The sequence below is a fragment of the Mytilus californianus genome, unplaced genomic scaffold, assembly GCF_021869535.1.
Source record: "Mytilus californianus isolate M0D057914Y unplaced genomic scaffold, xbMytCali1.0.p SCAF_9, whole genome shotgun sequence".
NCBI classification, from domain to species: Eukaryota; Metazoa; Mollusca; class Bivalvia; order Mytilida; family Mytilidae; genus Mytilus; species Mytilus californianus.
The window spans coordinates 55,846,645-55,861,748 of record NW_026262745.1 but is presented as its reverse complement, the minus strand read 5'-3'; the positions used below and the strand labels follow the sequence as shown (position 1 = coordinate 55,861,748).

Sequence of the window (15,104 nt, the reverse complement as noted above, 5' to 3'; positions counted from 1 at the left end):
TTTCAACAAAAATTGAATATATGGGGTTCTTTGATATGCTGAATCTAACCATGTATTTAGATTTTTGATTTTTGGGCCCGTTATCAACTTTGTCCACATTGAGGTCAAAAGGGTCCAAAATAAAACTTTGTTTGATGTCATCAAAAATTGAATTCTTGGGGTTCTTTGATATGCTGAATCTAACCATGTATTTAGATTTTGGATATTGGACCATAATAGGTGAATGTCCAATTTAAAATTTTTAAGTTCTTAGACCACATTCATTCTGTGTCAGAAACCTATGCTGTGTCAAATATTTAATCACAATCCAAATTCAGAGTTGTATCAAGCTTGAATGTTGTGTCCATACTTGCCCCAACTGTTCAGGGTTCGACCTCTGCGGTCGTATCAAGCTGCGCCCTGCGGAGCATTTTATTGGGTATTATCTTGAATATTATTATAGATAGAGATAAACTGTAAACAGCAATAATGTTCAGCAAAGTGAGATCTACAAATAAGTTGTCATTACCAAAATTGTCTGTCGACCCCTTTAGGAGTTATTGCCCTTAATAGTCAATTTTTAACAATTTTTTGTAAATTTTTGTAATCTTTTACAAAAATCTTCTTCTCTGAAACTACTGAGACAAATTTAACCATACTTGGCCATAATCATTATAAGGGTATCTAGTTTAAAAAATTTGTCCGATGACCCCGCCTTCCAACCATCATGGCCGACTTGGTTAAAAATAGAACATAGGGGTGAATTGCAGTTTTTGGTTTATATCTCTGAAACTAATGCATTTAGAGCAAATCTGACAGGTGGCAAAAATGTTCATCAGATTTAGATTTATCTGCCCTGAAGTTTTCAGACGAATCTGACAACCCGTTGTTGGGTTGCTGCCCCTGAGTTAGTAATTTTACAAAAATTTTGCAGTTTTTTGTTATTATCTTAGATATCATTATAATATCTAATATCTAATACTATTAATTATGATTTTAACCTTATTTTACATGATTTCCAGAGCATCAGTAAATTCAGGTGAGCGACACAGGCTCTTGAGAGCCTCTAGTTTTATGACTTGTCTTACATCACAATAAAAATTGCAGTGACAGATTTATTTGAAAATTATCTATTTCCTAAGTGGTGATGATTATAAGCTATATTATTAGACATTTTGAAGATTATTACATTATTAATTATTTATAAGATCGGGGTTATATCTTAGCATATGATAATAATTGGAGTGACAGATTTATTTGAAAAATTTCTGTTTCCTGATAAGATCTGTAGGACTGTATCTATAAAGTTTGAAATTTACTAGTAGGACTGTATAAATTAAGTTTGAAATTAACTGTTCATTATTAGACATTTTGTAGAAAATTAAGTCTCCTTAAACCATATATGTTCTTACACCCACCCCCCTTCAATTTGAGAATGTGCATTTATCTTGTAAACGGTCGAGATCCCCACCCCTAAACCATATATATTCTTGTATGGGACAATAAAACAAATCAAACGAAATATTGGGGGAGTCCCCAGGACCACCCCCGACCCCCTTCATTTTGAAAACTTGTAAACGGTCAAGATCCCCACCCTGAAACCATATATATTCTTGTATGGGACAATAAAACAAATCAAATGAAATATAAGGCGAGTCCCCTGGGGTCACCCCCACCCCATCCTGTTTGAGAACTTGTAAATGGTCGAGATCCCCATCCCTAAACCATATATATTCTTGTATGGGACAATAACACTGATCAAATGAAATATAGGGGAAGTCCATGGGGGTCACCCCCACCCCCCTTCTATTTGAAAACTTGTAAACGGTCAAGATCCCCACTCCTAAACCATATATATTCTTGTATGGGTCAATAAAACAAATCAAATGAAGTATTGGGGAAGTCCATGGGGGTAACCCCCACCTCCTTCTTCTTGATAACTTCTAAACGGTCGAGATCCCCATCCCTGAACCATATATATTCTTGAATGGGACATTAAAACAAATCAAATGAAATTAAGGGGAAGTCCCCTGGGGTAACCCCCACCCCCCTTCTTTTTGAAAACTTGTAAATGGTCAAGATCCCCACCCTGAAACCATATATATTTTTGTATGGGACAATAAAACTAATCAAATGAAGTAAAAGGCGAGTCCCCTGGGGTCACCCCAACCCCCTCCTGTTTGAGTACTTGTAAACAGTCGAGATCCCCACCCCTAAACGGTATATATTCTTGTATGGGACAATAACACAAAACAAATGAAAATATAGGGGAAGTCCATGGGGGTCACCTCCACACCCTTCTTTTTGAGAACTTGTAAACGGTCAAGATCCCTACCCCGAAACCAAATATATTCTTGTATGGGACAATAAATCAAATCAAATGAAATATAGAAGAAGTCCATGGGGGTAACCCCCCCCCCCCCCCCCCCCGCCTTCATTTTGATAACTTGTAAACGATCGAGATCCCCACTCCTAAACCATATATATTCTTGAGTGGGACAATAAAACAAATCAAATCAAATTGAGGGGAAGTCCCCTTGGGTCACCCCCACCCCATCCTGTTTGAAAACTTGTAAACGGTCGAGATCCTTACCCCTAAACCATATATATTCTTGTATGGGACAATAAAACAAATCAAATGAAATATAGGGGAAGTCCAGGAGGGTCACCCCTACGCCCTTCTTTTTGAGAACTTCTAAACGGTCGAGATCCCCATCCCTGAACCATATATATTCTTGAATGGGACATTAAAACAAATCAAATGAAATTAAGGGGAAGTCTCCTGGGGTAACCCCCACCCCCCTTCTTTTTGAAAACTTGTAAATGGTCAAGATCCCCACCCTGAAACCATATATATTTTTGTATGGGACAATAAAACTAATCAAATGAAGTAAAAGGCGAGTCCCCTGGGGTCACCCCAACCCCCTCCTGTTTGAGTACTTGTAAACAGTCGAGATCCCCACCCCTAAACGGTATATATTCTTGTATGGGACAATAACACAAAACAAATGAAAATATAGGGGAAGTCCATGGGGGTCACCTCCACACCCTTCTTTTTGAGAACTTGTAAACGGTCAAGATCCCTACCCCGAAACCAAATATATTCTTGTATGGGACAATAAATCAAATCAAATGAAATATAGAAGAAGTCCATGGGGGTAACCCCCCCCCACCCCCCACCCCCCCCCCCCCCCCCCCGCCTTCATTTTGATAACTTGTAAACGATCGAGATCCCCACTCCTAAACCAAATATATTCTTGTATGGGACAATAAATCAAATCAAATGAAATATAGAAGAAGTCCATGGGGGTAACCCCCCCCCCCCCCCTTCATTTTGATAACTTGTAAAAGGTCGAGATCCCCAACCTTAAACCATATATATTCTTGAGTGGGACAATAAAACAAATCAAATGAAATTGAGGGGTAGTCCCCTTGGGTCACCCCCACCCCCATCCTGTTTGAGAACTTGTAAACGGTCGAGATCCTTACCCCTAAACCATATATATTCTTGTATGGGACAATAAAACAAATCAAATGAAATATAGGGGAAGTCCAGGATGGTCAACCCTACGCCCTTCTTTTTGAAAACTTGTTAACGGTCAAGATCCCCACCCCGAAACCATATATTTTCTTGTATGGGACAATAAACCAAATCAAATGAAATCTAAGGCGAGTCCCCTTGGGTCACCCCCACCCTTATCCTGTTTGAGAACTTGTAAACGGTCGAGATCCTTACCCCTAAACCATATATATTCTTTTATTGGACAATAAAACAAATCAAATGAAATATAGGGGAAGTCCAGGGGGGTCACCCCCCTATTTTTTGAAAACTTGTAAACAGTTAAGATCCCCACCCTGACACCATATATATTCTTGTATGGGACAATAAAACAAATCAAATGAAATAAAAGGCGAGTCCTCTGGGGTCACCCCCACCCCCATCCTGTTTGAGAAGTTGTAAACGGTCGAGATCCCCACCCCTAATCAATATATATTCTTGTATGGGACAATAAAATAAATCAAATGAAATATAGGGAAAGTCCATGGGGGTAGCCCCCAACCCCCCTTCTTTTTGATAACTTGTAAACTGTCGAGATCTCCACCCCTAAACCATATATATTCTTGAATGGGACAATAAAACAAATCAAATGAAATTGAGGGAAAGTCCCCTGGGGTAACCCCCACCCCCCTTCTTTTTGAAAACTTGTAAATGGTCAAGATCCCCAACCTGAAACCATATATATTCTTGTATGGGACAATAAAACAAATTAAATGAAATATAAGGTGAGTCCCCTTGGGTCACCCCCACCCCCCTCCTGGTATAAGGACAAAAACAAAATGAATAATGGTAGTAAGTTTTGAAATATTGTTTATATGTCATTGGCTTATATCATATTTCTTCTCTTTTCAGCTTTGAGAATGATTTAACAACACTTAAACATGTATATATGCAGTCTTTTCCTGGTAAGTTGTTATCATAAGGTTAATAAGGACAATTGTTTTTTTTAATCTTTAGTTAGGATAAATTCTATGTGTTCCTCAGAACGAATAGAATAGTCTATTATAGAACTGTGCTTTCCTGTTCATGATTAGCTCTACCCTAGCTTTCAAAGTCTCTTCTAGGGTAGACCGGTCCAAAACTGTCATCGTCTCTTTCTCTCTCTCTCTCGTAAAAAAAATATATCATATTTATATAGATATGAAATGTATTTATGTAGATGCCTCACCTATAGAGGACACATATTTCTCATTGAGTATTATAACAAATAAGATATTTTCTTTGGAAAGACAATTTAACAGTTCATAAATAACCATGTGAAATGTATATAACATGTAAAATATTTTGATAGCACATTGACCCTATCATTTTATCCCAGATTGGTGATATATGGCAGAGTTTTTTTTCTCTGATTGAACATTATGACATTACACAACAGTATGCGATAAATCATGGGTTTTAATTGTGTTATGTAATGCAAAAATCAAAAATTTTTGAAACTAATTAAGATAAAATAGACACAAAATACTTACTTATTATAGATACTTGAACATGATGATTAGTAATATTAACAAAAATTAACAAAAATAAACTGTTCAATGTAATTATGATATCCTAGAATAGTTTGTATTGAATTATAAAGTCAGATAGAATTTGATTAGATTAGTAAAATGAACAGATAAATTAAAAATCAGTGGCAGATCCAGTGGCTCAGAGGGCATACACCCCCTTTTAATAGCTACAAAAATAATAAATCTTTTGATTTTTTTTCGCCTCGCTGCGCTTGGCAATAAATATTAGATAACCATTAATTACGCCCCTTTCAAATTTCTGGATAAGCGCCTGAAAAAAAAAATGTCATAAACTGTTACAGATATAAAACTGTTAGAACCTGCAAAAACATGCAGTTCACTGACGTATACTTGGGTTTTTGTTTCAAATTTATGATAACAAATACCTAAGTATGAACAACTATATTGAACACTTTTGAATGATATTGAAATATAAAAGAAGATATTATTATCAAAACGTGTTAATGATGAAAAAAACCTGCTTTACTTTAAAAAATTGAAGCAGTTATGAATACTGTAAACCCTTACGGCCTCTTTTGACGTTAATTGACAATGAGAATGAAGTTATCTATTTAAATTTGGGTGCGTTTGACTAGAAAGTCCTAAAATATTAAAGACTTCTTGAAATTTGAATTCGCAATTACATATACGAATGTAGCTATATCGCTATTTTTATTATTTTTTGTCTGTACTGCACCATGTAATGTATATGATGTATTTTGTTGCATTGATGTCACTTGTAGTATTTGTTTTCATCTTGCGTGGCTCTATGCATAAATGTTGAGTTTATAGGTGTTTCCTTTTTTACTTATTTAACTTTTTTTAATATTTTATTAAGAACTAATAAATTCTTCTCAATCACTCAATAATCCTTAAATGCAATTAGGTAAGAAGTTTGTAAACTTCCATAACCATATGATTTTACACGTAACAACATATCAGTATAATGCTTTTTTAAAAAAAGTTCGAAGTCTTCAAGTAGTAAATCATTTCCCATTTCAAATACACATGCTTTCTCTCATATTCCAAACCTTGTTTCTTTTGTTTTGTATATTTTTCTTTTATTTGTCTTTTTTGAATTTTTTCTCAGTTATATGTGATGACGTGTGTGGTTGTTGTGATTTATATATTTCGTTTTGCTGCCTTATTATATGTATTATGATTTCTATGATAAAACCCAATGGGTAATTGTATAGAACAATATAGGGCAGCTGTCGGGTTATTTAACTTATGTAGATGCACTTTTAGACTCGGCAGCTTTAACTCACGAACTAGTGATAGCTCTTTAAAAGAAATATTACTTACTCTACCAATTTCAGATGCTCGTTACTCGTCGTCTCTCTCTCACTTCTCCAGAGTTTAAATCCGAATATAGATATAGTTTTTCTGCTATTTGTTTTAAATGTCATCCTAATTATAGGAAATATTGAGACTAATCCAGGTCCGAATACAGATATTGTAACTGACTCTACTAGTATAAATGAAACCTCACTATCCATATGTAACATAAACATACGTAGTCTACGAAATAAGCTTAATTTTCTCCAAAACTTTACTGACGAATTTGATATATTAACTATAACTGAAACTCATTTGGATCCAAGTGTTAACATTGACGATTTGCAGCTTTCCTCATTTTCAAAGAATATAATCCGAAAGGATCGTAACAGTGCCGGCGGAGGCATTGTCATCTATGTAAAGGATGATATATCCGTCGTACGTAAAGGTGAACTCGAAAACCACATTGATGAGACAATATGGGTAGAGATTAAAGGTAAAGGTCAGTCATTTCTTCTTTGTTGTACTTATAGGCCTGAGTGGACGGACAATGACTATTGGACAAGACTTAATTATTCGCTGGGATTGAGTTACCAACTAAGCGAGAATATTGTGATAACAGGAGATTTGAACTCTGACTTATTTTCAATCCATAATAATAAATTATATGATACAATGAATCTTTTTAATTTAGAAAATGTAATAAATAAACCGACAAGGGTGACTGGACACAATAGCACATCACTAGACCCGATAATAATCAGCGACACAATTGAATATTCTGTTGCCGACGTACTTAAATTACCGTCGGAAATAAGTGATCACGATGCTTCTTTAATATTTTTAGAATGTCCGAGATTTGCATCCAAATCATTCAAAAGAGAAATTTGGTTGTACGATATAGCAGATTTTAAAAAAATTTCTTCCGGACTTGATTCTGTCAGTTGGGATGCATTTTTTAGCTCACCTGGCCCAAAGGGCCAAGTGAGCTTTTCTCATCACTTGGCGTCCGTCGTCCGTCGTCGTCCGTCGTCGTCGTCCGTTAACTTTTACAAAAATCTTCTCCTCTGAAACTACTAGGCTAAATTTAACCAAACTTGGCCACAATCATCATTAGGGTATCTAGTTAAAAAAATGTGTCCGATGACCCCGCCTGCCAACCAACATGGCCGACATGGCTAAAAATAGAACATAGGGGTAAAATGCAGTTTTTGGTTTATATCTCTGAAACTAAAGCATTTAGAGCAAATCTGACATGGGGTAAAAATGTTCATCAGGTTTAGATCTATCTGCCCTGAAAATATTCAGATGAATCAGACAACCCGTTGTTGGATTGCTGCCCCTGAATTGGTAATTTTAAGGCAATTTTGCAGTTTTTGGTTATTATCTTGAATATTATTATAGAAAGGGGTAAACTGTAAACAGCAATAATGTTCAGCAAAGTAAGATCTACAAATAAGTTGTCATGACCAAATTTGTCAGTCGACCCATTTAGGAGTTATTGCCCTTAATAGTAAATTTTTAACAATTTTTCGTAAATTTTTGTAATCTTTTTCAAAAATCTTCTCTAAAACTACTGATACAAATTTAACCATACTTGGCCATAATCATTATTAGGGTATCTAAGTTTAAAAAATATGTCCGATGACCCCGCCTTCCAACCATCATGGCTGACTTGGTTAAAAAAGAACATAGGGGTAAAATGCAGTTTTTGGTTTATATCTCTGAAACTAAAGCATTTAGAGCAAATCTGACGGTGGCAAAAATGTTCATCAGATTTAGATTTATCTGCCCTGAAATTTTCAGACGAATCCGACAACCCATTGTTAGGTTGCTGCCCCTGAGTTAGTCATTTTACAAAAATTTTGCAGTTTTTTGTTATTATCTTAGATATCATTATAATATCTAATATCTAATACTATTAATTATGATTTTAACCTTATTTTACATGATCCAAAGCATCAGTAAATACAGGTGAGCGACACAGGCTCTTGAGAGCCTCTAGTTTCTGATGTTGAGGATGTCGACGAGATGTGCAATACATTTACTCAAAAAATCCTTGACATCGCAAGGCAGAGCATCCCAACTCGACATGTTTATATACGAAACAATGACAGACCATGGTTTGACAACGAGTTAAGGAAAGAAATCCACAGAAGAGATCAATTTCGTAAAAAAGCCTTAAAAACTAAAAAAGATTCTGACATTAATAAATACAAAAAGCAGAGGAATAAAGTAAATTATTTGAAAAAAGCTGCAAAAGAAAAATTTGAAAGAAGGTTGGATAATATCATCTTAAATAACGTGGCTAACCCCAAAACTTATTGGAAGATAATGAAAATGCTTATTAAATCCAATAAGGGTTTTGGTGATTTACCACCACTTAATAATATTATTCACGGTGAAAGTATGGAAGATGTAGTGTACGGAGACGACGAGAAATGTAATCTGTTGAATAAATATTTTAGTCTAATTTCTTCCCTAGAGGAGGAAGGTGTTCCCATCCCTGAAGTTGAACCAAGAACCAATATTATTTTAAATTATTTAGTAATTGAAAAATATGAAATAGTTGATATAACTAAAATTTTAGATCCTAATAAGCCATCTGGTCCAGATGTCATAAGTCATAAAATGCTGAAAATGTGTCCTGAAAAAATAGCAATTCCTTTAAAAATAATATTTAATAAATCCCTACAACAATGTAAATATCCCACCAGCTGGAAGACTGCAAATGTAATTGCTTTTTTCAAAAAGGGAGATAGTTCGCTACCATCTAACTATAGGCCCATATCGCTTATAAGTTGTGTAGGGAAAATAATGGAGCGAGTTGTTTATAAACATGTCTTCAATCACCTACATAGAAATAAGTTAATATATGAATACCAGTCTGGTTTTCTTCCAAAATGTTCAACAGTTCACCAGCTTTTTGAAAAAAAAACTGTATTTTAAATTCACTAGAAAATAAAGAAATTAGCTGTTTCGTTTTCTGTGACTTTTCTAAAGCTTTTGATAAAGTTTGGCATCAAGGATTGCTATATAGAATGAAGTCATACGCTGTGGACGGGAAATTATTGAATTGGTTTAAAAGTTACCTGAACAACAGACAACATCGAGTTGTTATTAAACAATCGTCGTCAGAGCTTTGCAGTATTTCAGCTGGTGTCCCACAGGGTTCTGTTTTGGGACCGCTCTTATTCATTATTCATATTAATGATATTGCTGAAAATCATATTTCTTCTCTTTTCAGCTTTGAGAATGATTTAACAACGCTTAAACATGTATATATGCAGTCTTTTCCTGGTAAGTTGTTATCATAAGGTTAATAAGGACAATTGTTTTTTTTAATCTTTAGTTAGGATAAATTCTTTGTTTTCCTCAGAACGAATATAATAGTCTATTATAGAACTGTGCTTTCCTGTTCATGATTAGCTCTACCCCAGCTTTTAAAGTCTCTTCTAAGGTAGGCCGGTCCAAAACTGTCCTCGTCTCTTTCTCTCTCTCTCTCGTAATTTTTTTTTATCATATTTATATAGACATGAAATGTATTTATGTAGATGCCTCACCTATAGAGGACAAATATTTCTCATTGAGTATTATAACAAATAAGATATTTTCTTTGGAAAGACAATTTAACAGTTCATAAATAACCATGTGAAATGTATATAACATGTAAAATATTTTGATAGCACATTGACCCTATCATTTTATCCCAGATTGGTGATATATGGCAGAGTTTTTTTTCTCTGATTGAACATTATGACATTACACAACAGTATGCGATGAATCATGGGTTTTAATTGTGTTATGTAATGCAAAAATCAAAAATTTATGAAACTAATTAAGATAAAATAGACACAAAATACTTACTTATTATAGATACTTGAACATGATGATTAGTAATATTAACAAAAATTAACAAAAATAAACTGTTCAATGTAATTATGATATCCTAGAATAGTTTGTATTAAATTATAAAGTCAGATAGAATTTGATTAGATTAGTAAAATGAACAGATAAATTAAAAATCAGTGGTAGATCCAGTGGCTCAGAGGGCATACACCCCCTTTTAATAGCTACAAAAATAATAAATCTTTTGATTTTTTTTTCGCCTCGCTGCGCTTGGCAATAAATATTAGATAACCATTAATTACGCCCCTTTCAAATTTCTGGATAAGCGCCTGAAAAAAAAAATGTCATAAACTGTTACAGATATAAAACTGTTAGAACCTGTTCTAAAACTTAACTGTTTTTCTTATCTAGTTTGAGCTGTTGAAATAATTGCTATACAATGTATATTGACTTTCCGTCGTTAATACCATAAACACGTTTGTCTGAACTTGAGAATTTTAGTAGTAGATAGATGGTCTAATCCAACAAAAGCTTTTTTCTTTGTTTTTGTTTTAGTTATCTGAATAATGTCATTCAACTGCTAGTTACATCATTTATCCAACACACTCTCTTTCCCCTGTTCACTTGGACATACAATTGCAACTTATTTCTTTTTCCCACTAATATTAATTATTCCAGGCTTGACAATTCAAGTATAATTATCAAACTCGTATTGTGACGATGTCTGTTTAAGTTCCTAAGTGACTAAATACATTTGAAAAAAACACATAATATGTGATACCCCCCTTTTTTTAAACTGGATATAACAGTGAAAATTTGTACCCTTTAATAAAAAAATAAAAACTTTATTCACATTTAATGCTTTTTTCTCACCTAAATAAAATCAATACAAATAATCTAAATTTAATAAAACATTTTTTTGTAAACCCGATAGAGTTTACTGCTGTGATGATAAATGTAATATGACTTCTTTTTGTTGAAAAATTCAGATGCCTCCACCTTTAAAGATTTATGTAAACAAAATGTTATAACCATGCAAAAACATGCAGTTCACTGACGTATACTTGGGTTTATGTTTCAAATTTATGATAACAAATACCTAAGTATGAACAACTATATTGAACACTTTTGAATGATATTGGAATATAAAAGAAGATATTATTATCAAAACGTATTAATGATGAAAAAACCTGCTTTACTTTAAAAAATTGAAGCAGTTATTAATACTGTAAACCCTTAGGGCCTCTTTTGACGTTAATTGACACTGAGAATGAAGTTATCTATTTAAATTTGGGTGCGTTTGACTAGAAAGTCCTAAAATATTAAAGACTTCTTGAAATTTGAATTCGCAATTACATATACGAATGTAGCTATATCGCTATTTTTATTATTTTTTGTCTGTACTGCACCATGTAATGTATATGATGTATTTTGTTGCATTGATGTCACTTGTAGTATTTGTTTTCATCTTGCGTGGCTCTATGCATAAATGTTGAGTTTATAGGTGTTTCCTTTTTTTACTTATTTAACTTTTTTTAATATTTTATTTAGAACTAATAAATTCTTCTCAATCAGTCAATAATCCTTAAATGCAATTAGGTAAGAAGTTTGTAAACTTCCATAACCATATGATTTTACACGCAACAACATATCAGTATAATGCTTTTTTAAAAAAAGTTCGAAGTCTTCAAGTAGTAAATCATTTCCCATTTCAAATACAAATGCTTTCTCTCATATTCCAAACCTTGTTTCTTTTGTTTTGTATATTTTTCTTTTATTTGTCTTTTTTGAATTTTTCCTCAGTTATATGTGATGATGTGTGTGGTTGTTGTGATTTATATATTTCGTTTTGCTGCCTTATTATATGTATTATGATTTCTATGATAAAACCCAATGGGTAATTGTATAGAACAATATAGGGCAGCTATCGGGTTATTTAACTTATGTAGATGCACTTTTAGACTCGGCAGCTTTAACTCACGAACTAGTGATAGCTCTTTAAAAGAAATATTACTTACCAATTTCAGATGCTCGTTACTCGTCGTCTCTCTCTCATTTCTCCAGAGCTTAAATCCGAATATAGATATTGTTTTTCTGCTATTTGTTTTAAATGTCATCCTTATTATAGGAAATATTGAGACTAATCCAGGTCCGAATACAGATATTATAACTGACTCTACTAGTATAAATGAAACCTCACTATCCATATGTAACATAAACATACGTAGTCTACGAAATAAGCTTAATTTTCTCCAAAACTTTACTGACGAATTTGATATATTAACTATAACTGAAACTCATTTGGATCCAAGTGTTAACATTGACGATTTGCAGCTTTCCTCATTTTCAAAGAATATAATCCGAAAGGATCGTAACAGTGCCGGCGGAGGCATTGTCATCTATGTAAAGGATGATATATCCGTCGTACGTAAAGGTGAACTCGAAAACCACATTGATGAGACAATATGGGTAGAGATTAAAGGTAAAGGTCAGTCATTTCTTCTTTGTTGTAATTATAGGCCTGAGTGGACGGACAATGACTATTGGACAAGACTTAATTATTCGCTGGGATTGAGTTACCAACTAAGCGAGAATATTGTGATAACAGGAGATTTGAACTCTGACTTATTTTCAATCCATAATAATAAATTATATGATACAATGAATCTTTTTAATTTAGAAAATGTAATAAATAAACCGACAAGGGTGACTGGACTCAGTAGCACATTACTAGACCCGATAATAATCAGCGACACAATTAAATATTCTGTTGCCGACGTACTTAAATTACCGTCGGAAATAAGTGATCACGATGCTTCTTTAATATTTTTAGAGTGTCCGAGATTTGCATCCAAATCATTCAAAAGAGAAATTTGGTTGTACGATAAAGCAGATTTAAAAAAAAATTCTTCCAGACTTGATTCTGTCAGTTGGGATGCACTTTTTTCTGATGTTGATGATGTCGACGAGATGTGCAATACATTTACTCAAAAAATCCTTGACATCTCAAGGCATAGCATCCCAACTCGACATGTTTATATACGAAACAATGACAGACCATGGTTTGACAACGAGTTAAGGAAAGAAATCCGCAGAAGAGATCGATTTCGTAAAAAAGCCTTAAAAACTAAAAAAGATTCTGACATTAATAAATACAAAAAGCAGAGGAATAAAGTAAATAATTTGAAAAAAGCTGCAAAAGAAAAATTTGAAAGAAGCTTGGATAATATCATCTTAAATAACGTGGCTAACCCCAAAACTTATTGGAAGATAATGAAAATGCTTATTAAATCCAATAAGGGTTCTGGTGATTTACCACCACTTAGTAAATTAAATATTATTCACGATGAAAGTATGGAAGATGTAGTGTACGGAGACGACGAGAAATGTAATCTGTTGAATAAATATTTTAGTCTAATTTCTTCCCTAGAGGAGGAAGGTGTTCCCATCCCTGAAGTTGAACCAAGAACCAATATTATTTTAAATGATTTAGTAATCGAAAAATATGAAATAGTTGATATAATTAAAATTTTAGATCTTAATAAGGCATCTGGTCCAGATGTCATAAGTCATAAAATGCTGAAAATGTGTCCTGAAAAAATAGCAATTCCTTTAAAAATAATATTTAATAAATCCCTACAACAATGTAAATATCCCACAAGATGGAAGACTGCAAATGTAATTGCTTTTTTAAAAAAGGGAGATAGTTCGCTACCATCTAACTCTAGGCCCATATCGCTTATAAGTTGTGTAGGGAAAATAATGGAGCGAGTTGTTTATAAACATGTCTTCAATCACCTACATAGAAATAAGTTAATATATGAATACCAGTCTGGTTTTCTTCCAAAATGTTCAACAGTTCACCAGCTTTTAGAAATTTACAACTGTATTTTAAATTCACTAGAAAATAAAGAAATTAGCTGTTTCGTTTTCTGTGACTTTTCTAAAGCTTTTGATAAAGTTTGGCATCAAGGATTGCTATATAAAATGAAGTCATACGGTGTGGACGGGAAATTATTGAATTGGTTTAAAAGTTACCTGAACAACAGACAACATCGAGTTGTTATTAAATAATCGTCGTCAGAGCTTTGCAGTATTTCAGCTGGTGTCCCACAGGGTTCTGTTTTGGGACCGCTCTTATTCATTATTTATATTAATGATATTGCTGAAAATTTTATATCTTTATGTAGATTATTTGCAGATGACACATCTTTCAGCTACTCTAGTCGTGACACGTCACAAATAAAATCAGTGGTCAGTCACGACCTGAGTGAGCTGAGCGATTGGTCTAAGAAATGGCTGATGTCCTTTAACCCAGAAAAAACAGAAATTATGTTGTTTTCATACATTGAAACTCCTGAAATGAATTTCATATTCAATGGTAAGAATATTAAAGTTACAGATTTTCATAAACACTTGGGTGTTACATTTAGTAGAGATGCTAAATGGAACACTCATGTGGAAAGTATCATAAAAAATGTATCGAAACATTTGAATGTACTTAGAAAACTAAAGTACAGATTAAGTAGAAATAACTTAGAAAAGCTATACTTGACTTTTATAAGACCGTTACTCGAATACGCCTGTGAAGTTTGGGATAATATGGGTGTGGGTTATAGTAACAAATTAGAGCAGCTGCAGCTTGAGGCAGCCAGAATTGTAACAGGTCTTCCTATTTTTACTAGTAGTAGAATTATTTATGATGAGATTGGTTGGGAAACTCTAGCTGAACGAAGAGAAAGGAGGAAGTTACAATTATTTTATAATATTCAACATAATAATGCACAAGCCTATCTTTTCAATTTAATTCTACCAACAATCCAAAGTACAGCTGTTTACCCCTTACGTAATGGGAATGATATAATATACTCTTCTTGTAGACTTTCATTGACCCAAGAATCCTTCATACCTTCAACTATACGACTGTG

General features: G+C 33.5%; 1 protein-coding gene across 12 annotated transcripts in view; it reads left to right on the top strand.

Moving 5' to 3' along the window:
• Positions 1-15,104, top strand: part of LOC127714493 (uncharacterized) — a 165,274-nt gene that overhangs the window by 132,740 nt on the left and 17,430 nt on the right. For 6 of the 12 annotated variants that reach the window (XM_052220558.1, XM_052220555.1, XM_052220552.1 and 3 more), the window contains one exon: positions 9,575-9,627. The exons of 4 other annotated variants lie outside the window; for them this stretch is intronic. In XM_052220558.1, the coding sequence (XP_052076518.1) occupies positions 9,604-9,627 (24 nt within the window). In that variant the 5' untranslated portion in view covers positions 9,575-9,603. Of the gene's footprint in view, positions 1-4,390; positions 4,444-9,574; positions 9,628-15,104 lie in introns of those variants that run through there. 2 more of the 12 variants (XM_052220559.1, XM_052220554.1) reach the window with 2 other exon arrangements.